Raw genomic sequence first — 26,839 nt, 5'->3', positions numbered from 1 at the left:
CAAAACTAGGGGTCCAACCAAATGCGAATGGATCTGATCAAGCCCAGACAAGTTCAACAAGTGAGTGACGGGCAATGCAGCAAGATCAATGGCAGCAAGCAACTTTGAGATTGGCTGATCGAGACAACGATGATCTTCTTGCTATCTCCCGCTGACGAATCCGCCCAGAACTCCTAGACAGCATCATAGATTGTGCGGTTTAACTAGCTTAGATAGGTACTTGCTTCATGCCCCCGCCCCACACTGCACTGCACTGCTGCAGCTGCACGCTGCGTGCTCGCTGTGTGATAAGAGCGTCGAGGTGGGGAGGTTCATATCCCCCTCCAATCGAGGCTCAGGGCCAAGGTGCTCTTCCCGCATCGGATGGAATGCTCTGCGAGGAGGTCCGTCAATCGTTCGTTCCACCGCGATGGCGCATTGTTATCCAACGGCACAGCACCGCAGCTAGGCCAGGCCATCTCAATTGAAGCCGGGATCAGCAATCTAGGTCTACAATGTCGGCTGGAAACCGGTATCGGCTCAGAAATATGCTTCATATCCGCCGCAAGAAGAAACAAAGTGGGGTTGCAGCGGCTTGCCACTTTGGGCACGACGCTGTAGCCCACACAACAGAAGCTTGGCTGAAAATCGTAACTGCTTGCCTGACCATTCGGTCCTCTCTGAGCATTTGCCACTCGGCAAAGAACGAGACACAAGGTCCATAAGGCTCTGACAAGACCGCATTTGATCTGGAAAAGAAGTAACTAAGAAGAGTTGAATCATTGGCTTTGCTTCCTCGCGCCTCAGCAACAAGGGATCATGAATAACAACAACACACCAAAGGATGGTGATAACGTGCCCTCATCCCCACCGGAGGTGGAATCGGCTCGTCTGCTACGGTGCAAAACATCCAAGCCCGGATATGCAACATTCCCCGAGTCCCACGAAGAACTGTGGAAGCCCTCACCTGGGTTGTGGTGGATCGAGACCTGTATGTTGTGCATTGATGCTGGAGGGAGTAACACTTGCTAACAAATGTCGCGACACCACTAGGTCTCTGGGCCAATGTATTCCTGGCTGGGTTCGATGGCACAGTCACGGCGTCCACCTATGCCGCCATCAGCTCGGACTTCAATGCCGCCAATAATGCCGCTTGGCTGACGACCTCGTACCTCATCACAAGCACCGCCTTCCAGCCACTGTATGGCCGCTTGTCAGACATGTTTGGGAGACGCATATGCTTCTTCGTCTCCACGGTGACCTTCATGCTGGGCTGCTTGGGCTGCGCTACTGCTCCAGACATCTTGACTCTCAACCTGATGAGGGCCCTGACGGGGTTTGGAGGGGGAGGTCTGATCACCATGGGTGAGATTGCTTGCACACTACCGACTCTGACTCTCGGGCAGCACTTGCTGATCAACGCGTAGCAACCGTTATCAACTCTGACATGATCCCCTTCAAACAGAGAGGTATGTACCAAGCCATGCAGAACATCCTGGTCGGCTTCGGCGCCGTCTTGGGTGCGTCGCTCGGAGGCGTGATCGCCGAGAGCATCGGGTGGAGATGGTGCTTTCTTCTGCAAGTTCCCGTGTCCTTGCTGGCGCTCGTTGTCGGCTACCGCGTGTTGGAGAACCCGGAATTTACCGTCTTGGAGTTGACGCGCAACCGCAGCTTCAGGTCGGCACTCCAACATCTGGACGTATCAGGAGCTTCTTTCCTCGTTGTCGGACTGGTCGCCCAGCTTGCGGGCCTGAGCTTTGGCGGAAATGAGTATCCCTGGGCTAGCCCGGTTGTAGTCTCCACGCTGGTTGGAAGTACTGTGCTGCTGGCCGTATTTGTGGTGATCGAGGCCGAAACTAAGGCGATACCCATGATCCCGCTGAGGATGCTGAAAGGGTGGCAGCCTATCGCAATCCAGCTGACCAACATTTTCGCCGGCATGTCGTCATATGCTGTAAGCCATACATTCCCCCTTGGCAGAGAAACGACCACTGACTGCTGCGCAGTACATGTTCATGATCCCACTGTATCTCCAGGCCGTGCGCGGTGATTCCCCGACGGCAGCTGGCCTGCGGCTTATTGTTCCGTCACTAGCAACACCTGTAGGTAGTGTTATCGCAGGGTCCCTGATGCATCGCGGTTATCGCTTGTGTCATAATGTCCGCATCGGCACGGCCTTGATGCTCCTTGGAAACGTGCTTGCGTGCACAATGGGGACGTCAGGCGCTCGATGGAAGGAGTTTGTGTACATGGTACCGGCTAATCTCGGTATTGGCCTAACGAACCCCAGCGTTCTGTTTAGCTTCATCTCGCTCTTCGAGCACAGAGGTAAGAGCGATGCCGCCCCTGGAGACAAGGCCAAGACTTACGTATCGTGATGCAGAGCAGGCAGTGGCCACGTCAACGGTATATCTGCTGCGTTCCATGGGCACAATCTATGGTGTCACCGTCACCTCCTCGATTGTCCAGAATGTCCTACTATCGAGGTTGCCGGCGGTTCTCGGAGACTTGGCGACTGACGAGGTAGGTCCCCCCCATATATGATGTGTGCTGAGGCTGAGAGGCACTGCTAACGCAAACCTCGACCGGTAGCTGGTCGAGAAACTGAGGAAATCCATCTTTGCGCTGCGGGAACTTCCACTTGAGACCGAGTTGGCAGTCCGGGCGCTGTACGACGATGCATTGAGGATAGCATTTGTAGCATCGAGCGGCTTCGCGCTGCTGGCATTCGTCTTTTCGCTGGCTCAAAGGACGGGGGCGCTGCATAGGAAGTCGTGAAGGTGCGGCAGAGCGTGAGATTATCGCTTTGTGCTGGAGCGGCAGCAGTGGTAACAGAGCCCGGAAGCAGCCGCTTGAAGGATCCGACGTGTGGCTCGACGGGATGATTTGTCGGTGGATGGGCGATAAGGTGCAAAATAACAGGATGCTTGGACACCCTGGTTGACGACGGGTAGTGCGAGGCGCGGTGATGTCGATTGAACAAGAAACAGCTCAAATTTCCGCGCCGTGCAGTGGAAGACGACGCTCAAGGGGGAGGAGCGTGCCGTGGGAAGGTGCGATCCTAGGTTATCGTTGTTGATGGGCTGGTCGAGACTCGTGTGGTCACTGCGGGAGTCTCGTCAGCGGCCCCAAAATGACGTGCGAGCCTGTCCACACCGCCAACACGACCGCCCCCCTTTTTCCACCATACCAACAACTGTTGCTCAGACACCCCCAATCTTTAAATAGATGCGGCTAAAGCCACATAATTCGCGAAAGTTGATGCGTTTTGATATGGAAATTGTCTGCATTCTGTCGGGCGACGATGTGTGGGATCCTGATGTTAATTTGTCTTCCGCTTTGCGAATCCAACATGTCCGATAAACTACCAGGTAATTCCGGGTTCACCCCAAATTGTCAACCACGAGAATTTGACTGCTCCTGAACAGTAAAAGACCAATGGGGCGAGTATTGAATACATATCATCGTCGTAAAATACGATCCGTGGTTTTTGTTGCGAATTAGGATATTTTAGCAAGTATTTAGACCAGTGTTGTGAGTGCAAACCCATCCCTCGCTTCCATGACTTCATCCTGTCTTCCAGTGTGGTTGAAGACATATGCACACTACTGACCAGCGATTATTGGTTTCGTGAAGCGGCCTCTGTAGTATCGTTGCTCGCTCAGTGAGGTGCAAACGCACATATATGCAGGTAGTTCTAATTATTTCGATCTGTTGATGCAGCCGAAGACGTGTGGCCAGATTCCCACTACACTTACAAAGCAACAAAAGACCCAGAGACCTCCCTCGCCTAGTGTAAGTGGTGCTCTGGGTAAGGTGTCCATACCTGGAGTGGATCTCACAGGAAACAAGGACATGGCTACATAGAATCCTGGGGCATTAGTGCATCATCGCGTGTGGACACGAAGCTCTTCAGACCCTCTTTCCGAACCTCTTGCTGTGGAGCCAAACAAAGTCACTCCGTCGATAACCCGGCGCAGGAGAGGAGTGGGCTATATAGGTCCCACTCCTGTACCCATTGTCAATATCCCAGAAGCCTATTGCAGGTGCCCACACCTGCAACGCAAAGAAACCAAAAAAAAATTTATAGTATCGTGGTCAGTATATGAGCTTCTCATGGTCATCAGTTGATTCCGCTCGGGACCCAGGTTCAATTCCTGGCGGGAGAGGGGCCAGCCTATGGGCGTTCGAAGTCTGTTTTTTGAAGCTTTGCTTTCGTTTTGCCTAGCACCCTTCCAGGCTTAAGCAGCAGCCGCTGTGCTTTGATAGCAAAGACAAGGTTTGAATCTCTCAAGGCACTGCACCAAATAAGTTAAATTTTCCAGTCAGGAGAAACGGTTTTAGTTCAGAGCGACTTGTTGTTGAAGAACAGCAAATGAGGAAGCTACACTTTTTATTTCAGTGCGTCAAAAGCTCGCCTGAGCACGGAACTGGCGCCTGTGGCTAGAACGGGGGTGATTTCGAAATCAATACATGACACTGCTTGCGTTGGAGATATCCCACGAACAACCCTTTCGTTCCGAGCTGCACCGACGCGCCACTTCTTGTCTGAAGTGATCATATCTCCTCTTACCTGGCGGAGTGGGTTTCCTATCATGTCACCCTCTATAACAGGTTTGACTAATAGGAGGGCTGCAAACTTGTTCCTCAGATCTTCAAACAGTCCAACTTCATCGTCGCCATCGGCGTGGCGCGCATTGAGAACTCTCTTCCCCAACGGATCGGACTCGTCGAGAATGAAGACTTTACTCCGGTGGCTCAACTCGAGAAAAATCACCAGCACCCGCTGGCCGCCGTAGACGGGAGAGATAGTGGCGATCATAGCTTCCCAACCTCGCACCGTGATCCAGCCGACGATCAGCGTCCTATTTGAAGAGTCCCAAACCTCTCCAAACAGGGGATAAGGCGCCGTCTGGAAACGCTCGTCAGCTGGAAAGTGAATGTTGGGTTTCAGGGACGACTGAAGCCCGTAGTTGCGAAACTCGCGATAGAACTTCCTCCGGGGAAGGGTTTGGGTCTTGTCTTGCAAAATCCAAAATGGAAGGTGGCTGTCTTCACACTGCAGCCAGATGACCTGGTCCCGTCGGCTGTATTTGTACCTATTGTCGACCCACACACCATGGTTCACAATGACGAGCTGCTTCGTAGCAGACCCTCTCACGTCGCGAACAAACAGGGCGGGCCCAAACATGCGGAGGCGGATTCCGAGAGCCACGCTACTCGACCCCGTGTCCACGTCAAGCCCTGGCGGTGGCGGCGAAACCCTGCACCGCAGGATCAGAACAAGCTCATGAAAAGGAGGTCTGTCCCCGTTCGTACCGGGGCCTTTCGCCTCCAGCAGCCGCGTAGAGATGCGCAGACCCTTGCTGGTGATCTCGGGTTCGTCGTTGAACTGGCCGTAAACTCGCATCGAGGACCTTTGCAGCAAGAGCCAGGAAAACTCGGCAGGCGATCTAGCCCAGATCTCACGGATCTCTTCGCCCGGGGTGCCTCCCACCCAGGCCAGCAGGCTCAGGTCGTTCGTCTTCCTCATCACCTCCTCCTGGAGGCGGCGGAAAGCCTTGCGGCCTTCGCCGTAGAGGAGAGGCATGTTGATGTCGAACAAGCCCAGCAGACAGTACGCTATATCCTCGATACGCGTCGTGACCCGCTTCGACGCCCAGGACATCTTGGTCGCGACGGGGACGCAATACAGCTCGTCTGCATCGAGCAGCACCTCGATCTCGATGCTGGTGATCTCGCTGATCAGGTCGACCAGCGCCCGGCGCGAGCCGCGCAAAGCCCAAGTTGAATCGTAGAAGTGGACGTCTTGGGGAGCAATGAGTTCCTGGAGGGTCCATCCGCGCGTAAAGTACTTGCAGGTCGGCAGGGCGTCCCCGAGCGCGGCCTCGGTCTCGGGAGGAAGATCGACCAGGTAGGCGTAGCAGACGTCGGCGTCTTGGTACCAGCGGAACATGGAGTTGATGGCCTCGGAAAGCTCAGCACTGCTGGTCTTGTCGATGCAGCATGTGTCGATCCACACGTAGTCATAGCCATCGCTGCGGGCTACTCTGCATGCTTCCTCGACCTTACGGAAGCCTTCTGCAGTCCGCGGCGGCGTGGACTGCATGTCCTGGAGAGAGACTTCCTCGTCGCCCCAGGTATGAGACAGGGCGGCGTATGCCGGGATAGTTTGTCCCATGAACAGGTCGACCTTCAACGTCTGGGTGTTGAGAAGCCGCATAGCTAATAGGTGTGCACACTCCGCTTAGCGAACTTGCGCAAAAAAAGTCGTTGATGGCCAGTCTCGAGACAAATTTGCTGTGGTCTACCCCAAGGCTCTGGTGTTTGACACCGCAACACTAATGGATGCCTAACCTTATCGCATCATGGTGCAATTGATGGAGACAGACCTACCCCGCGTTCAGGACGTCTTGCGGGGTATGGGGCTGCTGGGATGGCCCAAAGAACACCGAACTGCCAGACCATGGGAAGACGGTACCTACCTTACAGGCGTTGGTTTAGTAAGTCAAGTTTTGAACTGACAAGGGCAAGTCGTGCATTTATCCCTTCTTCGGGAATGTTTCGCAGCTCGGAGTCTAGAGGATACAAATTTGGTAATGCACCTGGACGCGCAACCCACACCTTGGCAGCTTACCGCCCCCTCCTCCCCCAAACCCACCATAAACACCTGAACGGCTGCCATCAAGTAGGAAAACCACAAATCTGCAGCCTTTGAGCGAAGACCGATTCCGCTTACTGGTTGAGCCGCCCTGCGGTCCTGCCATTATAATTTTTTAAAGGATATTGATAGGTATCGCTGGCCGGTTGTCAACGAACAGATTTCAGCACCTAAGTGGGGGTGCTTCGCGGGGTCGCCCTGTACTGAAGGTCAAGCGGGCCCAACTGGCTCACGATCTCGAGAGGTTTGCGAGTTTTGGGTCTGGGTGTCGTAGACTTGGCTTTATCTGCGCTGAGCCGCATGTTTGCGGCTATGACCCACTCCTCTTTGACATTCTCCCCGCGAACTGTTTATTTTTCCATGTCAGCGATTGCTGGAAAATAACAAAGTGGGGCAGAGATTGAACGAACCTCGGTGGCCGTGAAGAGACACGATGTCGTCTGGCTGGTACTGGCGAGTTGTATCATGTCCCTTGCACGTCTTGTAGTCGTTGAAATGTTCCATTGCTAGAGCGTTTTCGAATGGATGCGCGGTGAAGGTGTGCGGCTCGGAAATACTGCCGAGGCCACATCGCAATACAAAATACCCAGCCCCGAAGGCAGGATACTGGAAAATGTACTCAGAGCCTTCCACCTCCCAGCTGTCGATATCTGGTTTTTTTGTCAGTGTTGAGGTTGGGGTTAACTCGCGATCGCCCGGGTTTGTTGTTTTCGCCTTCTTGTTTTTCGACGATGCTCCAAAGTCGAACTGTGTACGACTTCGTTTGGCCTGCGAGACAAAAAGGTTAGATCAAAACCGTACTGTAGAGGGATGAGGTCATAGACGCAAGAAAATGCGGGGGCAGACTGACATAGAACTTTGATGGAACTCCGTTGACGCTGCCAGATTTCGCCGGCACGTCAGTCTCGGGTTGGTTTCCACCTGGGCTTATGGGTCCCACGCCATTCTCTCTTGAGAGCGCACCGACCGCAGTAATGTTCTCACGAGTCTCGAACTTGTGCATGCTTTCCGTGGCTGTTGCCGACGTGGGTGTCGGCAAAAACAAGACATTGTTGGGCTTGCAGGTAAAATATGCGGGGATAGCTCTCAATGTCGGCGGCACGACGTCTTTCTGGCTAGCGCCGAAAACCTCGCGAGCCCGCTCCTCGCCTTCAAACTGTGCAAGTGTGGCAAACATGTTGTCCTTCTTCTTCTGGAACACGGTCAAGCTGCTTTGGATGGTTTCCCATGCCTTGGACAGCTCTTTCTCGTGGGCATCGCATTCTTGCTGCAACTTGTTCGTCATCATTTCCCTCAAGATGCTCAAGTGCCGAAGACGCTGTTCATTGATAACTTCAGCGAGATCCTGGTCGAGATCAATACCTTGTTTCGCCATGTTGAGCAGGGGAGCGGGGTTCGTTGAGAAGAACAAAGGGAAGCGCGGGTCGATAATCCCGACTCGTTAAAGGCTATCACTGAATTCAGAAGACGCGATTGATGGGGCGTGTGGAAGACTTTGAGGAAAGACGAAGATAGCGTTGTCTGTGGCGAGCAGAATGGAAGCAGCCGTTGGGAGCCAGTGCTGCTTTCCTTTCTAGTTTTTGGTGGTGTCCATAGAACGCAAACGGAAGCAGCCCAGCAGGCGCGTCTTGCCACCCGGCTTGCAAGCGGAGTGGCCAGTGCATCGGCTCGTGAGCGTGTGTCTGCTGGGATAGCAAACAGACCAATACAGACTTGGTTAGCACGGACACAATTTGGGTTGAACTCCACTTTTTAAACCAATCCCCGGAGCGTTGGGAGCTTCACAGTGGGGTCTCAGCCTTTAGTCGGGGAGCCGGAAGAAAACTGCCGCTTGCGTTTTGACAGGTCGCTCTTTCTGTTCATCTTTTCCCGACCGACATGATGCCAATTGAGCAAACAAAACGCAAGAGAATAACACGAAAGCCAAAAAAGACTTGACCAGCGGGGAAATAGCCTGACAACCAAGCTCACAGCAATCCAACTCCATCAGTCCCGATAGAAGGTAGACCCAGGTGTGAGACCTTTAGGAACATCGGACGGCTCCCCGCTCCAGTGTGCTTTAGTGGGGCTTTTCAGGGCAGGCAAGCAGCCACGGGGCCTTGTCATTGTTGGGTTCCAGAAACAAAAGCTGAAAAGCAGCAGGCTGTTAAGGATCTTGAGGAATGGAACCAAGAGCTCGAGCCGATTATGCGCGAAGCCTGGGAGCTTGAATCGAAGATGGGAAGACTTTCATTGATCACGAAGCCTGGACGAAAACCATAATGGCGATAGAATAAAAAAACGGCAAACTTGAGCGAGGATCCAAAGGAGGCATCGATTGGTATCGGTACCAGACGAAGATCATATTACCAAAGCTTATCCATTTCGCCAAAAGCTGTGGCCCGGATACACTTGTCCAGGAAGATAAGGCCGCCCCCCACGCTCATCACGCTCAGCAACGTATCTACGATATACACCAGGTTTCTCGCCTTTTATGGCCAGGTAATTCACCCGACCTCAATATGATTGAGCCTTGCTGGCCATGGATGAAGCGGGAAACTACTAAAAAGGGAGCTCCGGAGAGCAGGGCCGAGGCTATACGAGTGTGGGGGGAGTGTTGGAAGAAAACACTTACGCAAGAGCGTATCCAAGCCTGGGTTGAAAGGATAGTCGAGCATATAGCAAGTAATAAAGTGTGAAGGAGGGAATAGTACAAAGAAGGCCGGAAGAAGAGGGGCCAGGAGGGTTAGGATGTATCTAATTAAAGGGGTGTGGCTGGCTTGGCATTGCGCAGAACTTTGAAAGGCATCCGTCAGTTATCGTATATATTTATGTGAGCCAATTAGGAGTCTGCTCTGTAGCTCTGTGTGCAGGGCAACAGAGCACAAGTGGGTCGCTCTCAGGACCCCAGTTCAGGGAGGTTCCAAAGTGGTTGCCACGCTTAACGGCAGATTGATCGTGACAGCGGGGCGTCTGGTTCTGGTTCGTAACCCCGCACCCGGCTGCCCCACGTTACAGACGTGTCCCCAATTCCAAGTCCCATTGAGATGGAACTGCGTTCGATGATGACGGGTGTTCATTTGCGGGGCGTTTCTTTTTTCTTGGTACTATCCGCATTAAGATGGTTTCGGGTGGCCGCTAGATGGTTCTTCCAGGTGAGGTGGGGGTAGGTTTGTCCAGTCCAGCCCGCGGTAACCGGAGACGAATGCGTTGGCCGAAGAACGCATTGGCTGGAGATAGGTGACCTGGTCCTCCGCATCCACAGAAGACAGACTGCTGGGAAAACGTGCATTGCAAAGTACACACATGCTGCACAGGTCTATCAGTTTTTGGTCTATCTACTGAGGTCCAAAGATGCTTCAATCGTTTAGGCATTCCATTTCGTCCTTTGTCCCACTCACAGCCGCCCGCCCCGCAAACCCCCGCTCGTTCAGGTCACACACTATCGACTGACTGCAAACCAATTGCGCGCCTTACTCAAAGCTCATCTTTCTTGCCATCAGACGCACCCGCATCCTCATCGGCCTTTGCCTTCAAGGCCTGCGCCTTGATTGTGAACTTTATCTCCCTCTTGTCGGCCGACCTCTTCGCCTTGGTCTTGCTCGTCGGGTAAGCGACGACACTGCCGTCGGCCGGCTTCGCGCTGTACTTGGAAATGTCCAAGAGAGTTTCTAAAATCGTTCGCCAAGCCACACAGTCAGGCACAAGATCAAAAAAGCTCAAAAAAGAAAAAGGAGAAGCGAAAACCACTTCTTCTCCACCGCATCAATTACTCATGGATGTCTGACTTACCAGCGCAGTCACTGCCCGCGGCAACCCACAGCGGCAGCGCCTCGTACAGGGCGCCGGGAGCAAAGATGATGACCTTCTTCTTGTCGAGCGGGCGGAGGCCCGGGAGGACTGGGGTGGGGGGGATGCGGACGGTGTTGCGCACGACGTCGTCTGCGGCGGCGGGCTTCTCGTATATGGCGAAGAGGCCCTTGCCCGGGCCGGCGGTGCGCTCCTGGTCCTCGATCCACTCGCGCGCGGCGACGGGCACGTCGGCGTACTCCATCATCAGCAGGTTGCGGTCGTAGCCGTGGGGGTCGATGCCGTCCCAGCTGCCGGGGTACTCGCGGTCGGCGAAGACCTTCTTGAGCGCGTCGCGGAACGGGAGCAGGCCCAGCGGCGGCGCCTCGGACAGGTCGTCCAGCAGGTACTCGATGGCCTCAAACGTCTTCTCGGCCTCGCAGGCCGCGTCCAGCTTGCGCATGCGGCTCGCCGAGAACGGGTCGCTCCATTTCCAGCTCTCCATCTTGGCCGGCTTGCCATCCGGCCGCTTCGGCGGACCCCCCCCAAGGGGATGGACGGCCCAATGGCTGCTGCGGCCGAGGCGAGGCACGCCGTGGCGACCCAGGCTTCGAGCTTCATGACGAAGCCGGGTGGGCGGTTGATCTGGTGTCGCCGGTAAAGCCGACTGCGCAACAAGTTTAATAGCAGCGAAGGGACGGGAAGATCCCAATAGCTGCTGCAGTGATGAGCTGCTTTGAGAAAATCCCTCGTCAGGAAGAAAGAAAGAAGAAGAGAACAAGGGATTTAAGACGAGAGAGGGGATGAAATAGGAACACAGGGCAGAGAAATTTATTCTTCATGGCTACTACTTCGTACCCCCCCAATCTTAGAGAATCGCTGTGCTGTCCTTCGGAGCCGTGTTCCGCATTTCCAGATTCGACGAAGCCTGCCCGAGGGAATTTGGGGTTTTATGGGGTTTGCAGGTCAATGCGGGGAAATGAAAGTTGCCCCCAGTTACCCGGTTATGAAGTATCATTTATGCGCGAAGAGCACAGGAGACTAGTCCGCCTTGGTACATACGGGAAGAAGACAAATGATATTAGGTACGGAAATTACGAAAACTAACATACCTCTGTGGAGGACAGGCTTAGATTTGGTTTTCTTCAAGAGTAGAGCCTGCTGGATAGTTCGAATACTAGATAGTAATTTCTATTACTCAGCTGTCTTCTGGCTCCTCTTCTAGAATGAGCCTCTGGAGCCTTTTATTCGCTGCTTCATCCAGCCACTCTTGCCTCATATCCCTCCGTTTTTGTTTGCTAAGCGCCCTCGAATTATGACCCCTCATATCTTCGCTGGTACTCAGTGGCATCTCGAATGGGTTTGATGTCACTGGAATATTATGGACCACTGGCCAAATCCACTGGGCTCCGTCCCAAGTCCAACCGAGGTGTTTATTATCAGGACCTCCTGGCCAGTTCCTGACCATGCGCAACCCTCTCGCGGCGCGCCCTTTTATTCCCTCATGCAAATCCACCGTGCTGTACGAATTCCATAGAGGGTTCATCCCGGATGACCCTGTATAAGGAAGTTCTCCCGCAGGCCATGCGGCGTAACGATAAATTGGATGGCCAGTTCTGGTCGAGCCAGAATGAGCCCCAAGATAAACCATCAAGATAGCTTCTGCTATCAAGCAGACCAATCGTTGTTCAAGCTCGGGTACGTGTTCTGGCAGGGTCAGAAGGGTGAAGTAGTATGGGCTGATACTTGGTTGTTCAAGCTCTGCCACCTGATCCCATAATATCGCTTTGGCGTCGAAGTCGTTCCGAATATGCGATTTAAACCGCGCATAAAGCCCGTGTTTCCCCGTCGCTGAGCCAATGTAGATATTGCACTCTGAGCTCGAATATTTCTCCCTTAGCGGGCTCCTAATCTTCCCGTACACTCCCCGCAGTTTGCACCTGGTGAAGGGCAAGGTCTTGAGGTTGGCGATAGTTGGAGGATGTGCGCTGCTCAGGACCGGCTTCGCGTCAGGGTGGATTGCGCTTAAAATGGCTTCGAGCCACTCATTCTCGGTGCGCTGTGCGATGACCTCCTTCCAGGTCGGGTGCGGCTTGGCCTCTTCAGAGACGAGATAACGGTACACACGGCGCAGGCGTTCCCAAACAATGGCGTCCTGGTTCTCGGGGGCCAAAGGCTCCAGCTTTCTAAGAGCATCGTCGTAGGGAAGGGTGTGGTCTTGGCGAATGGCAGCTTCAAGAATGGCGTAGTGAAAATAAGATTCTGAGATTGGTTTGTTAAGAGAATCCTGGTCGAGATATCTTCGTGCTTTTGCCAAGCTGACAAAGTTGAAGACATCTGCTCTTGTCCAGTCGGAAATGCCGTGTTTCAGCTTGCCAATGGCATAACTGCTGCTTGTGAGGATTTCTTCGATTTTCATTCTTGTGATAGGATCTAGAGGACGGCGATTGACCTCATTTTTATACATCCGACCCGTAAATAATATCTTGTAGTGGTCCACATGGTGAATGTGCCGTACCAACAACTTGGACAGAGGGGTTGCTGTTTGAGAACGCGCGATTCGGAACATACTAGGGAGCATGTCAGCGTCGTAGCTCTCCTATGGAGGGCTGAGAAGACAGGGCATGTGTGTTTGAGGGCGGCCAGGTTCAAGACGAGCTCGGGCTGGCGTTAGGGGTATGTAGGCGCAGTTGTCGGTGAGCTTGTGAGTTTGAGTGCGCGGTCTGGCCGCAGACGAATTGATAGCGAATGAAGTGGAAGGTTGATGTCCAGCTGGTTGTTGGGGCGAGGGGTTCGTTGCCTTTCGGGGCTTTGGGAGGATGGGGGGGGGGGGGAACCATTCAGGTCACGGGACACGATCGTCACCTGACCTGCTGGTTGTTACATTATTGGTTGTGCACTGGACGGGAACGATTTCCCCCCCAACTGCCATCAAGCCTTCACACCTGTCAGCTGCAGTCTGCCGGCCGTCAGCAGGACCGATGAGTAGTTCGACAAGAAGTAAATAAAATTTTATTTACCCGAATAACGGAGTGTAGGAAATTGCCTTCAGGCGTGATTACCGACCGGGTGGCGTAAAATTCGATTGCACATGTTCGGACACCTATCTGATAACTCGTGTGTAGGCTACTTTTGAGCCACATGCCTGCATATCCCTCCAAACACTGCATGTTGTCACTCACGTAATCATGCCCCCCTGACCGAACTTTGTCATCAACTAGGCCACCAACGCTGATCGGCCCCTATATAGGCCTTGATGCCTATATTGTTGACTAATCCCGGTCTTTTGGTCGAAGCATAAAAGGCTTTCTTTCCTGTATTACTAGATTGGATTTAAGCAGACAATTCAATGCGCTGTCAACTTCGATTGCGTGCAACATCGTGCCCTGCCGCCAATACGGTGCACTACTGCCCCTAGAAGATCCCCTAATTAGATAGATGGATCGATGATGACCGGAATACTTTGCCCCCAGTGACAAGATATTGCAGGATGGATGAGGCCAAGGTGTTCAGCCTTTCATCTACATTCCACCAATAATTAACTTCAGGTCGGAAGGTAAACAGGCACCTTACGCATGCCCCCAAGTAAAGAACGGCATTCATCTACCCCCGCTAACGTCGCCAAGGTGTATATATATTCTGCCGACAAAGTAATGCCCAAAGCCGGCACGAAACTCGAATTTCAGCTGCCAAGTGAAAAGCAGGGCTGGTTGAAGCCAGTTACAGTTAGGTGGCACGCTGCAGTTTCCCGAAGCAGCATCGGGTTGAAATCAGTATGCGACACAAAGAAAACGCGTCGATGTTTCTTGCTTGTATTAGTGAGATGATATAGATATCAACGGCAAGACCAAAGGATGAGCCTTCAATCTACATGCAAGGTGGAATACAGCAGAGGGCTACAATATGGGGGGTGGTTGCCCTCAATAAACAAACAGTCTCGTGGTGAGGGACCGGAGGGGTCATCGGGGGTCAACGTCCGAGATTCCAGTTCCTTACCTAGCAACATCTCGCGTTGGCTCGTCGAGGTATGGCCAGCCCGGGCCAAGGATCATAAAACCACCACAGCACAATTCAAGTAGTCTCTGCCTGTTACGTTGCCAAGTCGAAGAGGCAGCAAATGTATCAGATCTGACGGCGCCCCTAGCCCCGACCTTGTTCACTCTGGTCACGGCTGGGAGCTGAGCAATCCATTTGGCATGAAAATGAGACGAGGCTGGGGCTTGATTAGCCTATGGGGGATATGAGTGTGTCTGGCGCGTCTGCCAGCTTTCGACTGACACCTTGAGCCCTGGTTCTCATCAGTTCTGGACTTCAACGCGCAGTGAGTAGAGTGGTCACAATCGGCAAGCCACGCCTCTCGGCCAGGGGGGAAGCTGACGGTAGCTGGTCACATTGATCATTCAATTCTGCCTGAGTGGATGCTCCTTTTCACTTCCCGCTCAGCCCCCTCTCACCCCTTGGGTTTCCACAGGCTGGTCCACCAATTCGTCGCACTCGTAACTCTACGAGCTCCAAGGCAAGGGGCAAGGGGCAAGCTACCGCACTATTGCTTTGCCAGCGGCATATCGGCGACATGTCACTCTACCCAGCTGGCTCTGTTGGTCGCTTCACTGCGGCTGCCCTCCGTGACTCAAGCCTCAAGCGTTGGTGCCCCACTCCGCGGCGAGAACAATACTAAGGGTTCAGGGGTAGAACAATACTAAGCATTTTCTCATGCAGCTGCCCATCTCCACTTTTGCCGGCTAGACCACCAGCGCTTTCATTGTCTCACCTCTGTCTGGTATTATCTGTTTCGGGGAGCATTTTCTTTGAGCGCACCCCGTGAAGAATGATAGCAAGGAGGGTCGAGAATGTGAGCGAGGGGAGAGGGTGATTTCCACTCTGATTATGCTCCTGCAGACCACAATCCCCTGCCAGTTCTGCTCATTCAAGCCATTATTTCCAAATGGACCAGGTCTTTTCGCTGTGCGAGGACGTTGATCTCCTGTATTAATATCCACGAACTCGCCACTAGACTCTTCCGACTCTTCATTTCTTTTCATCATCGTCACTATTGCTCGCCACAGCCATCATCTCGTTGTTGAAGAAGCCGGTCTTCCAATTTCTTTCTCAGACTAGAGCATTGCGATACTCAGAACCTCGTAATTCAGAGGCACTCGCCTAGTACGATCTTTCGACATGGTGTCCAGCAATCCCGGCGGTAGTGAGGGTGGCTTTGACCCCCTTACCCAACCCGCATTCATTCTCGCTTCAGATGGACAGACGCCCATCAACTTCACCCTCGCCGACATCGACATGGTGTACCAAGTGGCAACCTCCTCGGCGGCCAACTACGGCAGCCAAGTCGGGGCGTCGTTCGTGATGCTGGCGGTAGTGCTTGTCATGACACCCAGAAGCCGATTCCGGAGACTGCCAGTAATCGTCAGCATCCTGGCGCTCACAACTAACATGATCCGCATGCTCCTGCTGGCCCTGTTCTACTCGTCTTCCTGGCTGCACTTCTATACCGTAGTGTCGGGCGACGTGCAGTTCGTCTCTCAGACCGACTACAACCTCAGCGTCGCGGCCACCATCCTCAGCATCCCCATCACCATCCTGATCCTGCTGGCACTCATCGTGCAGGCGTGGTCCATGCTCCAGCTGTGGCCCTCGCTGCAGAAGTGGACGGCAACAGCCCTCTCCGTGGTGCTCGTTGTCGTCACCATCGGCTTCAATTTTGCCATCACCATCATCCAAGCACAGGCCATCCTCTATGGCAAAACCCAGGACGCGAGCATGCGGTGGATCCGCAGCACCTACCTCGGGCTCATCACGGCGTCCATCTGCTGGTTCTGCTTCCTCTTCAACATCCGCCTAGTCATCCACATGTGGACCAACCGCAGCTTCCTTCCGTCGCTCAAGGGCCTCACCGCCATGGATGTCCTTGTCATCACCAATGGCATTCTGATGCTGGTGCCAGGTACGTTCTTTGTCCCCTTTCATTTCCCCCCTTTCACAATATCTCCCTTGACCTCGAGACGCATGGAACACGTGAATATTGCCTGTTAACACATGCCTGTCTTGAACAGTCTTGTTCGCGGCTCTCGAGTACGACGACTGGAACAACTTCCTCGAATCGGCCTCGCTCACGCAGACGTCCGTCATCGTGGTGCTGCCGCTGGGCACGCTGATGGCGCAGCGGCTAGCGAACCCGGGGTGGTTCGGGTCGGGCCGCGCCAGCAGCGGCGGGCGGTCCGGCCAGAGCGCGTCGGCCTCCTCCAACACGGGCACGGGCGCGAGCAGCAAGCGACAGCTGCTGGCCGCCACCGACAGCGGACGAACCGCCACCAGCACCGCCGCGAGTAGAAGCTATAGTTACAACAACCACGCCAACAACGGAGTCGGCGCCGCGGCTGGGCCTGGGCCTGGCGGCTTGACGTCGCACATCACCAGCGAGAAGCCGAGCCTCAGCCCCAAGCAGTCCCACCACGCCGACCACGCCGAGATGGAGCTGTCGCGCATCGACGACGAGGACCTGGAGCTGGGCATCGCTGGCGGCGGCGCGAAAAGAGGCGGCATTCGCGTCGAGCGTGTCATTGAGCGCACCGAGGAGCGCGTTCCCGAGCCTGCTAGAGGAGCTAGCCACCGAGACTCGTAGTAGGGGTCCGCAGCCGAGCTTTGGTCCGCTCCACTCGAGAGTTTGTCGTGGGGCGCGACTAGTGGGAGATGGTTGTCGTGGGAAGAGAGCCGGGGAGGGGCACGATGGCTGCACGAGGCATGCGTGCATCGGCTTGCTGAGTCTGGAATAGTTGATCGCTGAGGGGGTGGGGGTGGGGACTTTGATCGCCCATGAGATCCGGCGGAAAGCCGAGCTGTATTATTTTGTTTCTTTTTGGTCTGGCAATCGCCGATACTTTCTTCTTCTTTTCTTCTGATATAGCTTCTTCCCACGCGCAATCTTCGGGCCTTTGGCAACAGGCGGGCGCCGACGACAAACACGGTGCGTTTTTTCTTTTGTCAAATCTATTCTGTAATTTACCACAATGGTACCACAGGGAAGAATGCCTCCGACCTGGTCTGATACCCGATTGCGCTTTCCGTTTGTAGATGTAATCAGTGTTGACTTCCCCACCTGCCTCGAGAGAGCCTCAACTGCAGGTTAGTCCGCGACTCAGACTTTCAGAGTGGATTGAGACGACTGGCTAACCGGCTCCTTCCTTTGCAGCCAGCAGAGAGCAGGTCGAATGGCCCCGGTTGCCTAGTCGCATCCCTTGGCGTCTCGTGGGTTCGCCGATGGCGATCTTCTCGTGTCGCGACTCTCTTCGACTCTTTGCCCAAAGCCTCCAAAACCTTTGCTCTCGGCTGTTTGGTATTCTTGGCCGAATTTGATCCATATTTTCTCCTTTTGTATTACTGCCACCGTCTTGCCACTCATCATATGGCTTCTCCAACGCCCACGCCAATGTCCAGGCCTACCGAGAAAAGACAGCTCAACACCACCGCTGGCCGCGACTTTTCAGATTCCAAGTTAAAGCCCGCCCCTCTGAGACTTGCCCGCAAAAGTCAGTCGAGCACCGACCAGAGTTTCCACGACTCTCGTGAAGAGCCATTCCAGGATGCTCCGGAATATGTGGCTGACAAACCACCCCCATCCCGAGCCCGACTTCCTCGACCAAAAGATACACTTCAAGGAGTCCATGGCACGCCTTCTACAAAATTTGCTTCCCCTCCCCGTCCCGTTGCGCCGGGCTTGGTCAGTCTTGTGTCCAAGTATGAAGGTCTAGACGCAATGAAAAATACAGACGTTGGAGATTTTGGGCAGTCATCATCTCTCCGAAGGCAGTCTAGCATATCATCCACAGCTAAAACGACACCGGTAAAGCAGCAGGGTGTACATTCCAAGCCATACACAAAACCTAATTTCACTGAAGGCTCGCCGTTTCGAGGTCTTCCCCGGACGGCTTCTCCGAAATCTGAGGGCGTCATTCCCAACACTGGCTGGTCGAGTCAAGTTTCCCCGACGACGCTGAGCTCTCCGTCGACCTTTAACGCCCGCGTCAAGTCTGGAAATAGGGCGACGGACTCGCCCTATGCAAAACACAAGAACACAGAGAAGCACGGGAAAAATGGCAGTCATCAAAAAATATGGCATACAATGGACTTGGCGTCCCCCCAGAAGCCACATCCTGATGATGCCCGCGAAAACAGAAACCAGCACAAGTCCGCCTCGGGGCCGCCCCCAAGGCCAAGTGCACCAAAGCCAGAAGACCGGAAGGGTTGGGATCCCAAGATCGTTGCAGAAAGGAGAAAAATATTTGAACCAGCCGGCCGTGAGTGTTGCACCATTTTCCATCCAAAGCGGCATTTTGGCTTTGGCTACATCATTTGGGCACTTTGGGCGCGTCATTTTTCTGACAGAGATAGTGTACCGCCCATTTATGGAGCCAGTCGTCACCCACATGAATGCCCCCTCGGCGAAGCCAAGTGCCTCGGGAAATAAGTCCATATCGTACTTGGGGAAGCTCAAGGAAATGGAGAAGGATTCCCAAGACCAGAATATGGCGAATTTGCGTGTTGGGGAAAAGACGCCAAAATCACCGAGGGATCGAAGTGAATCACATCCGTCTGAGACACGTCCCATTTCTCTCTTCGTCCCGGAGATGGCAGGGAAAGTCGCATCATTCCAACGGAAGTCTAACAGCGTGGCAAACCTGCGCATGTCTTTCGAACAGGCGTCCCGACCTAATCTAGTTGGCTCGCGCGGCAAAGTCGGAAGCGGACGTCCGGTGCTCTCAAAATCGACTTCTGGAACAGACGAATCTGTTGTAACTGGTGATCCGATCACCCCTCGAAAAGGGGTGATCAGCAAAACCGACAGCTTTGGCACCTCGGCATCGGCGAAACCCGCACCGCGGCGCATACCTCTCTCGGCCAGTCGGAATTTGGCACCACAAGCCCCTTCAGTTTTGGATCAGATGAGCACCAATCACAGCCCTAAACTTACATCCTCTCTAGATGCACAAGACACCAGGGAAGGGCTAAGCAACCGTGATATCGACACGCCTTCCAAGAGGCCGAGGAAAACATCAGTTCTCCACTCAAGTCCCGTTCATCCGCTGCTTCTTTCACGAACATTATCAGTCAAAATATCCACCGTTGGGCCCCCATCGACGGACCATGGTGGTGTTGGCAGCATGGGGGATAGCTTGCCGCAACGGACTGACGGCATCAAAAGCCCAACTGGGAGTCACGCCTATGTTGGTGCAAACCCTCAACGCAAAGGATCTGGACGTCGGCTGCCTTCAAGCCTTTTTATCCCAACATTGGACAAGCATGGGAGCGTAGGGCCGACAAAGTCTGGGCCAAGCTTGCCGATCATGGTGTCTACAACTGTTGCTGTCACAACTCACAGGGCATCCCTGAGCAGTCCCTCGTCAGGTAGTTCAGCCATTATCTCTTTCAGCGGGCGCAGTTCTACGCGCAATACCGAACCGCTTTCATTTACTGGGTCGCAGAACGGCACCCAGAGTGGCCCTGCCGCGAGTTCTTGGCGATCATCTCGAAACAAGCTGACCAAAAAGAGACGAGAATCCCCAGTCAAGGACAAAATTAGTCTTTTTGAGAACATAACCCAATCTTCCGCGAGTGTAGTAAGTTTGCCAATAGCAGGCAAAGCCAGATGGTACGACGTGCAGCCTGCCTCGAAAAGCAGCCCCCTTGACGGAAAGACCAGAAAGAGAACCGCTGGTCGAGAGGTGAAACGGAGTTCGAGGTTGTTAAAGGCGCTGTCTTTCAACGGCGAAACCGAGGAATATGTCGGAAATAGCAAGGGTATTGACAGAGCACCAAGACCAAAGAGCGAGAAGAGCAGCGGGAAGAGCAGCGGCAAGTCCAGCGAGGCAACGATAAAGAGACACAGCCTGAGGGACAGCCAGGGCAAAACATGGTCGGACGGTTTGTCCCTTGTTCCGAGGCGCGAATCTACGTTCCTTGTCAAGGGCACGATGTGGAGAGTTCCAAACAACAAGGCCAACGCAGAGCAGTCAATGTCATCGGAAACGACAACGATACGGATTTCTAGCTCAACATCGTCAACTGATCTCGTTGACAAGACTACAGGAACACGGCCGACCCTCTTCCATTCGAGCAGGACGAGGTCCGGCCGCATTCTGCCCGAACGCAAAAGTTACGGCGTCCTTGACATCAAGCCCAATTGGGAAACCCGCCGTGGGAGTCTTTTTGGAGGGCGAGCGACAAGGGTATTTGCCGGCGATCCGGACCTTGAGCAAGCCATTGCAAAAAGTGGTATTCCGGCCGCTCTCAAGGAGACGGCATTCAGCCCTCCGCCAAAGTTTGCGGGAAGAAGAAGATCGAGGCGCTCTAGCTCCTTTGGGAAAGAGTCTGGCAACGCTTCCAAGCCAGATGGCGCAAACCTAGTTGTCACGGCAGGCGAGGGGCATGCCGTGAAGAGCAGACAGTCCAGCCTCAGTTGGAGCCGGCGGGCGGCGGCTGCCGCCTACGGGATCGGGCGAAGGCTGAAAGAGAGGCGCACGAGCTGGTCAAAGAATGGCACCAAGAGCAGCAATGGGAGTGTGGCAGGACAGGATAGCATAGGTGTGGCGGCTCCGAACCGTGACGAGTAGGACGTTCTGGTGGCGACGCCAAACTGCCGGCTGCAGCATCCGCGGCCCGCACGAGTGCTGGACCTGGCAAAGTTTGAGACATTCGGGAGGGAGAGGTCAAGCGGCGGCGGCGCCCAAGGCGCAAAGCTGTAACCGTCTTAGCCATCGAGCAAATGCGCGGGCGGATGTTTCGCACTTGGGAATGAAGGGTATGTTTTCGTTGCCTGGAGGGGCTGGCTGTTTTGAGACGGGCTAAAAATACTGATGCTCGTTCCTTTTGGAGGGGGAGCTGATTCGCATCAATATCATTGTAAATATCCATCTTGCGCATCCCCATGCTGCGACGGCTGCGACGGCTGCGCAATACTTTGTCTAGAAACCTTATCTACTCCTTGGCAAGACCGTCTAGTCAAAAAGTTGTGTAATGATGGTCGATTCACTCTCTCAGGATCCAAGGTCGTTGCAGAACACGGCAAGAGGAAAAGGATCAAGGCTGACACAATAGGCCCTAAATCTACAGAGTGTACGAACCTGAATCTACAGAGTGTACGAACCTAGACTCTACCATGCATGTTTTTGTCTTAACCGCCGTAATTAAATCTCAAAGAGGCCCTATTTGTGCAAGGCACCTAGGTAACCTAAAGTTCTCGATCGATACACATATCGCGCCCTCACGCCTCGAGGCCCATGCCCTGTCCAATCTTGCGCACCAGCGCCTTCTTGAGGTACCACTCGCGGGCGAGGTTGCGCGTCGTGCGGGCAAAAGTGCCCGGGGCGATGCGGCCGCGCTCGACGGCGCGGCCGAGGACGAAGATGGCGTCGGCGAGGGCGCGCTCCTCGGCGACGAGCTCGTACAGCTGGTTGCCGACGACGGTGGGGGCGACGAGCAGCTCGTCGATGTTGGGCTTGGGGTGGCGGTCCGAGCTCTCGATGACGCCGTCGGCCTTGCGCAGGCTGTCCTGCAGGATCGCCGTGTTGGACCCGAGCAGCGCCGACAGCTGGCCCAGCTGCCCCGACTCGTTCTGCAGGCTGTTGGCGGCCGCCGCCATTGCGCTGCGCTGCGCTTGTAGGCCTAGGAGGGATGCTTCGTTCTGCGCGCGCGAGCGCTGCCGCATGTTGTGGAGCGTCTGCGCCAGCTGGTGCAGCAGCGCGTCCTTCTCGGGGTTCGGCGGGATGGGCGGCGGCGGGGCAGACGAGGGTGTGGGGATTGTGAGCGTCAGGTCTTCGTCCATGAGGTCGGGCGGAGGGGGAGGTCGCGGCTGGGGAGGCGGCGCCTGGGCTGGAGGTGGCGGCTGTTGCCAGTTTTGCGGTGGTGTGGCGTACTGTTGGGGCGGAGAGAAAGACGACGTCCGCCGCGCCTCGTCGGGTGCGAATGAGGGATGCGGCCCAGCCAGGGGAAACCCGGCTGCCGGGGGAGGGCCGGGATATGCATTGGGATGTTGCGCCGACAGCGGAAACGGCGGCCGTGGGGGCGGCTGTGGTTGAAGCTCCTGCGGTGGCAGTGGTGGTGCGGTCTCGTAGCGGGACGGCCCGGCCCCTGTGCGTTGTTCTTGCGGCACCCTTGCTCCTTCGGATCCATGCCGGGCCGGCTGTCCTCTAGTGTTCGGCGGGAGGGGGGGAAGCGGAGGGCCGTCGGATCGAGAGACTGCCTGGGAGTGTGGCTGCTGGACCTCGACGCGCTGACCGGGTTTCGGAGGCGGTGGGGGCGGTCTCGTGGCATCTTCGCGGGCAAGAAAGGGACTCTCGTTCGATGGTCTCGTATTCAGGTCAGGCGGAAGCGGAGGGACAGGGGGCGGCGTGGATGTTTGGTGTTGGGGTGGAGGCGGGGGGCCAGGCTGGCGGGCGATGACGGGCGGCTCCTTGGCAAAGATGTCGCGTAAAATAGCCAGGAAATCCATGATACTAGATTTCTGCGGTACAAATAAGCTTCTGCTGCTACGTGTTCTCCAGGCGTAGCCTGCACCCACATCCCAAAATGTAGACCACCCAACCAGGTATGGGTGATAGACCTGGCCTTGGGGATCGACGTGCTGGCCAGGCCGTACTACCATGCTGTCGGTTGGGGTCACGTAGACCAGCGGCGCCTCGCGGGGATATGCGTGTGGTACCCATAGCGAAATGGGAAAGCGGTATGTCGTGCCGCGGAAGAGGACGGGTATTGTTCCCGACAGATGGAGGAGCAGCGCGGATGCGCCGTTGGGGAATGCTGCGACTCTGGTCAGTCACGGCGTCGCAGAGCCGGCGCGGCACCAGAAGGGAACAAGCGAGCGCGTACTGTGAACATCGGTGCGGGGAGAGAGCGACGGATACTGCGACAGTGCCTGGGCGACGTCGTTGTAGGTTCGGGTGACGTCGTGATATTCCTGCGGATCGTAAGGGGGTCAGGTTAGCGCATTCATCTTCGCCAGGCAACGAGGACTGGATCAATTGGCGCTCGATCGGTGGTGCAGCGGGCGAGGGAGACGTACGCTGGTCAGGACGCTGTAGAGCCAGTTCAGCACATGTTGCTGGACGACCATGTTCGCTAGGTGCAGCGGCGCCCTCTCCGCTCTTGCCGCATGGTTGACTGGCTGTGAGTCTAGGGACATGGATGGAGCGTCGTTGGATGCTGTATCCGCAACGTCGTCACGCCTTGAGAGCGCCAAGCTTGCTCGCCCAACCCTTGGCAGGCTCGGCAGGATGAGGCTGTCCAGATTGGCAGATCCGTCAATCACTGGTCAGTGCTCAACAGCAGCTGCCCACCTGCTCCACTGTGGTCGGGTCGGCTAATCGCGGGGCTTGGGTACGTAACACTAGAGGACCGTTGTAGCACGTGCACGGCAGTGCTCGAAACTTGAAAGAAGGGCCTGGACATCCAATGGAATGCTGTGCTCGGCTACTCCACTCAGCCATCAGATTTCAATTTTCTCGAACGGCCGATGGAAAGTGGAAACGAGCGCCAAAAATCGATCTGCTTTGCTCTGATGCGCGATGGCAGGCCACTAGACGCTGACAATCCACCCGAACCACCTTACAAATTAGATTCCACCTCTTGATTTGTTCCGATCGGACGTAAAAATGTGAGCCAGAATGCGCGCAAGTCAAAGCTGGGGGCATCGGGCCCTGTGAGCATCGCGTGCTACCTCTTTCCCATGACCCAACCCACGCTGCGTGGGTTGAGCACAACTCCAGGGCCCTTTCCTCGGCTTCCCTGCCGTGCCCCGTTTCAGCGACGCCGACGAAATTGTCGAAGCGCAGAAACCCAGGACCCTGATGCGCAACGCCGGCAAAACATCCAAGCCAATCGCCGTGGTCGGAGCTGGCTCGGGAAGGGCCTAGACTGGTCAGCTCAGGAGGGCGGCCCTCTTAGGCGGTCCATCAGGCCAACGGCCAACAGGCGACTCTTTGTAACCTCGTTGCGATATTTTCCCTCAAACTAGGTGTGGTCCCCACCGGCCAAAAGTCAAAGCCGAAAAAGACATTTCTAGACGCTTGAGAGTCACGCCAGTCACAAGGCTTGGCAGTATGGAATCCATCTGAGGGGCGACTTTTTGTCCCAGGTTCTGCCCGCAATTATTAAGACGCCTACGAGCGGGCCAGCGTCAAGTCCCGCTCTTGCCGGGTCCCCCCGACTCATCCATTATACCTAATAATGGCGTCGTCCCCAGCCACTACTTCCCCTACCTGTCCTAGACTTTTCTCTCTCTCAACTTCGCCGTATGCTCACAAGCCAGCAGAGTTTTTGAACGGCTGAGGGGTATTACAGATTATATTCTGTATACTCCTTGCGTCTGGACTTAATTGTTTGGCCCACCCACCATTACTCTGTACCTTACTTCACCCACTTCCCCATTTGGCGCTCTGCGTATTACACAAGAGACTCAGCCTTGCCTTGTCAATTGTCACAAACACCATAGAAGTGTGCTTGCTTTGGGGAGTCCCAAGCAGCAAGACCCTTGAACCACAAGCACAGCCTCATCGCTTTCTCTGGCCTGGAGCGCTGTATCTCTCCGGAATCCGGCCTTCGTGTCCGTGTCGCTCAGAGTCATGCTGCCGCCCATCCCGGTCTTAGCCGACTATGGAATCTCTCCAACTCATGGCTTCCTCCCCCAGGTCCTACCATTGACGAGACTCCCGGACCCTTACTACAACAAATGGGAGGCTGTTGTGGCTAACCTTCAGGGCCTCATTCTCAGCAAGCGTCTACGGGGGGTTGTCGATCGTCTACCCGTGCTCTCCACCATCGGTCTGGAACATGACGCAGAATGGCGCAGGGCCTACTCGCTGTTGTCCTTCATGGCTCACGGCTACATCTGGGGTGGTGATAGTCCCAGTGACCGGCTGCCGCCATCTATTGCAGTGCCGCTGCTGAAGGTGTCGCAACGTCTCGAGGTGCCGCCCGTCGCCACCTATGCCTCCCTCTGCCTCTGGAACTTCAAGCCCCTGTTTATGGACGAGGACATTGACAACCTCGAGAACCTCGCAACTCTCAACACGTTCACGGGCTCCACTGACGAATCATGGTTCTACCTCGTCTCTGTCGCCATGGAAGCCCGCGGCGCGCCCATCATTCCCCTGATGCTGACTGCCATCGCCGCAGCCCGCGATAACGATGCGCCAACTGTCACCCGTTGCCTGCACACCTTTGCCGAGCGGCTTGATGACCTTACAACACTCCTGCAGCGAATGCACGAGAGTTGCGACCCCATCATCTTCTATCATCGCATTCGCCCCTATCTGGCTGGCAGTAAGAACATGGCCGAGGCTGGGCTGCCGAACGGAGTCATTTACGAAGACGGGTCAGGCACAGAAAAGTTCCGCCAGTACTCTGGTGGCAGCAATGCCCAGAGCAGCTTGATACAGTTCTTTGATGTGGTGCTCGGTATTGAGCATCGCCCCACAGGCGAGAAGCGCGGGCGGGCAGACCAGATCGACCAGCGCGAAGGTCGTGCGCCGGCGCCCAAGCACAATTTCCTTACGGAGATGCGCCGGTACATGCCCGGACCCCACGCACGCTTCCTCGGTGACGTCCAAGCGGTTGCAAACATCCGCGAGTTCGTCGAGGAGAACCGCCAGGACCGACCGCTATGCCTGGGTTACGATGCGTGCCTTGCTATGCTGCGCAACTTGCGCGACAAGCACATCGCCATCGTGACACGGTACATTGTGATACCCAGTCGCGAAGTACGCGCGCGCAGTCGCAGCCGCAGCCCCGAGGCGACGCGGCGCAAGATCGACCTCTCCACCGTGTCACGCCAGCCACAGGGTATCGCGCTAGACACCCGTAGCCATGCTGGCGCAACGCCGCAGGACGAGAAGAAGAGCAGCAGTCTCAAGGGCACCGGCGGCACCGCGCTCATCTCCTTTCTGAAGCAGGCGCGCGACGAGACGGGCGAGCCCGTGATAGACGAGTGGGCTCGGCGTTTCATGAGCCGGCAGGTAAAGACCGAGGGCGTAGGCGATTTCTTCGCCGGCAAGTCCGAAGAGGGGGCTGGATTGCCGATCGAGGAAGTTGGTGTCGCCGGCCTGGCTGGCACCTGGACCATCGATGATGACGTCGGTGGAATCTGCAACTATTAGACTCGGCGTCGCGAGCACGGGCACCTGGCCATTGGCAACGGCCAATTTAGCTCATGGGCTTCAATCGAACGCCTTTGGGCTAGAAATCTCGAGCATCTCGACTGCTGAATGTGCAAATGCTCGTGTCAGTTTCGTCCATACTGGCCTACGGAAGGAAGCCCCTCTTAGTTATACACTGTCCAATCCAGGCGAAAGCTCCCACTATTAGGGGACAGCAACTTAAATCTCGGTTCATTTTCCCGCGTCCGAGAACTCGCGGCTTGGGTGACGC

General features: G+C 55.3%; 9 protein-coding genes and 1 pseudogene across 10 annotated transcripts; 5 read left to right on the top strand and 5 right to left on the bottom strand.

Annotated features, from left to right (window-relative positions):
* The first annotated feature begins 633 nt into the window (after positions 1-633).
* Positions 634-3,050, top strand: B0T26DRAFT_6025 (major facilitator superfamily domain-containing protein). The gene is made up of 6 exons (XM_060435761.1): positions 634-970; positions 1,033-1,344; positions 1,407-1,933; positions 1,986-2,307; positions 2,363-2,502; positions 2,572-3,050. The coding sequence occupies exons 1-6, from the start codon at positions 799-801 to the stop codon at positions 2,755-2,757; spliced, it is 1,659 nt and encodes a 552-aa protein (XP_060301996.1). The 5' UTR covers positions 634-798; the 3' UTR covers positions 2,758-3,050.
* A 1,009-nt stretch (positions 3,051-4,059) lies between these two features.
* B0T26DRAFT_t35 lies at positions 4,060-4,148 on the top strand (annotated as a pseudogene). The gene has a single exon. The product of its transcript is annotated as a tRNA-OTHER (tRNA).
* Positions 4,149-5,267: 1,119 nt separating this feature from the next.
* On the bottom strand, positions 5,268-6,202 carry B0T26DRAFT_736152 (heterokaryon incompatibility protein-domain-containing protein; the record flags this gene model as incomplete). The annotated part of the gene is made up of 2 exons (XM_060443293.1): positions 5,268-5,382; positions 5,421-6,202. 2 exons carry the CDS (start codon positions 6,200-6,202, stop codon positions 5,268-5,270), a joined length of 897 nt encoding a protein of 298 aa, XP_060301995.1.
* A 275-nt stretch (positions 6,203-6,477) lies between these two features.
* B0T26DRAFT_797226 (uncharacterized protein) lies at positions 6,478-8,275 on the bottom strand. Its single transcript, XM_060446925.1, has 3 exons — positions 7,491-8,275; positions 7,051-7,408; positions 6,478-6,986 (listed from the first exon to the last, which is right to left on the bottom strand). Exons 1-3 carry the CDS (start codon positions 8,013-8,015, stop codon positions 6,811-6,813), a joined length of 1,059 nt encoding a protein of 352 aa, XP_060301994.1. The 5' UTR covers positions 8,016-8,275; the 3' UTR covers positions 6,478-6,810.
* Positions 8,276-10,096: 1,821 nt separating this feature from the next.
* B0T26DRAFT_630880 (uncharacterized protein) lies at positions 10,097-11,029 on the bottom strand (the record flags this gene model as incomplete). The annotated part of the gene is given in 3 exon segments (XM_060436290.1): positions 10,097-10,290; positions 10,412-10,937; positions 10,949-11,029. 3 exon segments carry the CDS (start codon positions 11,027-11,029, stop codon positions 10,097-10,099), a joined length of 801 nt encoding a protein of 266 aa, XP_060301993.1.
* Positions 11,030-11,560: 531 nt separating this feature from the next.
* Positions 11,561-13,206, bottom strand: B0T26DRAFT_5977 (uncharacterized protein). The gene is made up of 2 exons (XM_060435653.1): positions 12,861-13,206; positions 11,561-12,795 (listed from the first exon to the last, which is right to left on the bottom strand). The coding sequence occupies exons 1-2, from the start codon at positions 12,908-12,910 to the stop codon at positions 11,607-11,609; spliced, it is 1,239 nt and encodes a 412-aa protein (XP_060301992.1). The 5' UTR covers positions 12,911-13,206; the 3' UTR covers positions 11,561-11,606.
* A 2,185-nt stretch (positions 13,207-15,391) lies between these two features.
* On the top strand, positions 15,392-16,600 carry B0T26DRAFT_682901 (GPCR fungal pheromone mating factor). Its single transcript, XM_060440769.1, has one exon. It carries the CDS (start codon positions 15,587-15,589, stop codon positions 16,454-16,456), a length of 870 nt encoding a protein of 289 aa, XP_060301991.1. The 5' UTR covers positions 15,392-15,586; the 3' UTR covers positions 16,457-16,600.
* A 3,639-nt stretch (positions 16,601-20,239) lies between these two features.
* B0T26DRAFT_682900 (uncharacterized protein) lies at positions 20,240-21,338 on the top strand. The gene has a single exon (XM_060440768.1). It carries the CDS (start codon positions 20,392-20,394, stop codon positions 21,028-21,030), a length of 639 nt encoding a protein of 212 aa, XP_060301990.1. The 5' UTR covers positions 20,240-20,391; the 3' UTR covers positions 21,031-21,338.
* Positions 21,319-23,695, bottom strand: B0T26DRAFT_682897 (UEV domain-containing protein). The gene is made up of 4 exons (XM_060440767.1): positions 23,478-23,695; positions 23,285-23,372; positions 22,977-23,215; positions 21,319-22,919 (listed from the first exon to the last, which is right to left on the bottom strand). The coding sequence occupies exons 1-4, from the start codon at positions 23,595-23,597 to the stop codon at positions 21,681-21,683; spliced, it is 1,686 nt and encodes a 561-aa protein (XP_060301989.1). The 5' UTR covers positions 23,598-23,695; the 3' UTR covers positions 21,319-21,680.
* A 1,340-nt stretch (positions 23,696-25,035) lies between these two features.
* Positions 25,036-26,568, top strand: B0T26DRAFT_736148 (Indoleamine 2,3-dioxygenase; the record flags this gene model as incomplete). The annotated part of the gene is made up of 1 exon (XM_060443292.1): positions 25,036-26,568. The coding sequence occupies one exon, from the start codon at positions 25,036-25,038 to the stop codon at positions 26,566-26,568; it is 1,533 nt and encodes a 510-aa protein (XP_060301988.1).
* Between the last annotated feature and the right edge of the window lie 271 nt (positions 26,569-26,839).

The sequence above is a fragment of the Lasiosphaeria miniovina genome (assembly GCF_030549165.1).
Source record: "Lasiosphaeria miniovina strain SMH2392-1A chromosome Unknown B0T26scaffold_1, whole genome shotgun sequence".
Taxonomy (NCBI): domain Eukaryota; kingdom Fungi; phylum Ascomycota; class Sordariomycetes; order Sordariales; family Lasiosphaeriaceae; genus Lasiosphaeria; species Lasiosphaeria miniovina.
The sequence above is the reverse complement of the archived record's forward strand: the minus strand, read 5'-3'. Positions and strand labels throughout refer to the sequence as shown.

Bases quoted from the DNA above. Each gene is read 5' to 3' on its own strand.
- B0T26DRAFT_6025 (XM_060435761.1), top strand. From the start codon at position 799: ATGAATAACAACAACACACCAAAGGATGGTGATAACGTGCCCTCATCC. The intron at 971-1,032 runs GTATGTTGTGCA...CGACACCACTAG, and splicing joins GTTGTGGTGGATCGAGACCT to GTCTCTGGGCCAATGTATTC. The intron at 2,308-2,362 runs GTAAGAGCGATG...ATCGTGATGCAG, and splicing joins CTCGCTCTTCGAGCACAGAG to AGCAGGCAGTGGCCACGTCA.
- B0T26DRAFT_797226 (XM_060446925.1), bottom strand. From the start codon at position 8,015: ATGGCGAAACAAGGTATTGATCTCGACCAGGATCTCGCTGAAGTTATC. The intron at 7,409-7,490 runs GTCAGTCTGCCC...TTTGTCTCGCAG, and splicing joins GAGTTCCATCAAAGTTCTAT to GCCAAACGAAGTCGTACACA. The intron at 6,987-7,050 runs GTTCGTTCAATC...AAAAATAAACAG, and splicing joins GTCTCTTCACGGCCACCGAG to TTCGCGGGGAGAATGTCAAA.
- B0T26DRAFT_5977 (XM_060435653.1), bottom strand. From the start codon at position 12,910: ATGTGGACCACTACAAGATATTATTTACGGGTCGGATGTATAAAAATG. The intron at 12,796-12,860 runs GTCAATCGCCGT...CACAAGCAGCAG, and splicing joins GTCGGATGTATAAAAATGAG to TTATGCCATTGGCAAGCTGA.
- B0T26DRAFT_682901 (XM_060440769.1), top strand. From the start codon at position 15,587: ATGGTGTCCAGCAATCCCGGCGGTAGTGAGGGTGGCTTTGACCCCCTT.
- B0T26DRAFT_682900 (XM_060440768.1), top strand. From the start codon at position 20,392: ATGTGGAGAGTTCCAAACAACAAGGCCAACGCAGAGCAGTCAATGTCA.
- B0T26DRAFT_682897 (XM_060440767.1), bottom strand. From the start codon at position 23,597: ATGTCCCTAGACTCACAGCCAGTCAACCATGCGGCAAGAGCGGAGAGG. The intron at 23,216-23,284 runs GTACGCGCTCGC...CCAGAGTCGCAG, and splicing joins TCCCCGCACCGATGTTCACA to CATTCCCCAACGGCGCATCC. The intron at 22,920-22,976 runs GTGGGTGCAGGC...TTTGTACCGCAG, and splicing joins GGTGGTCTACATTTTGGGAT to AAATCTAGTATCATGGATTT.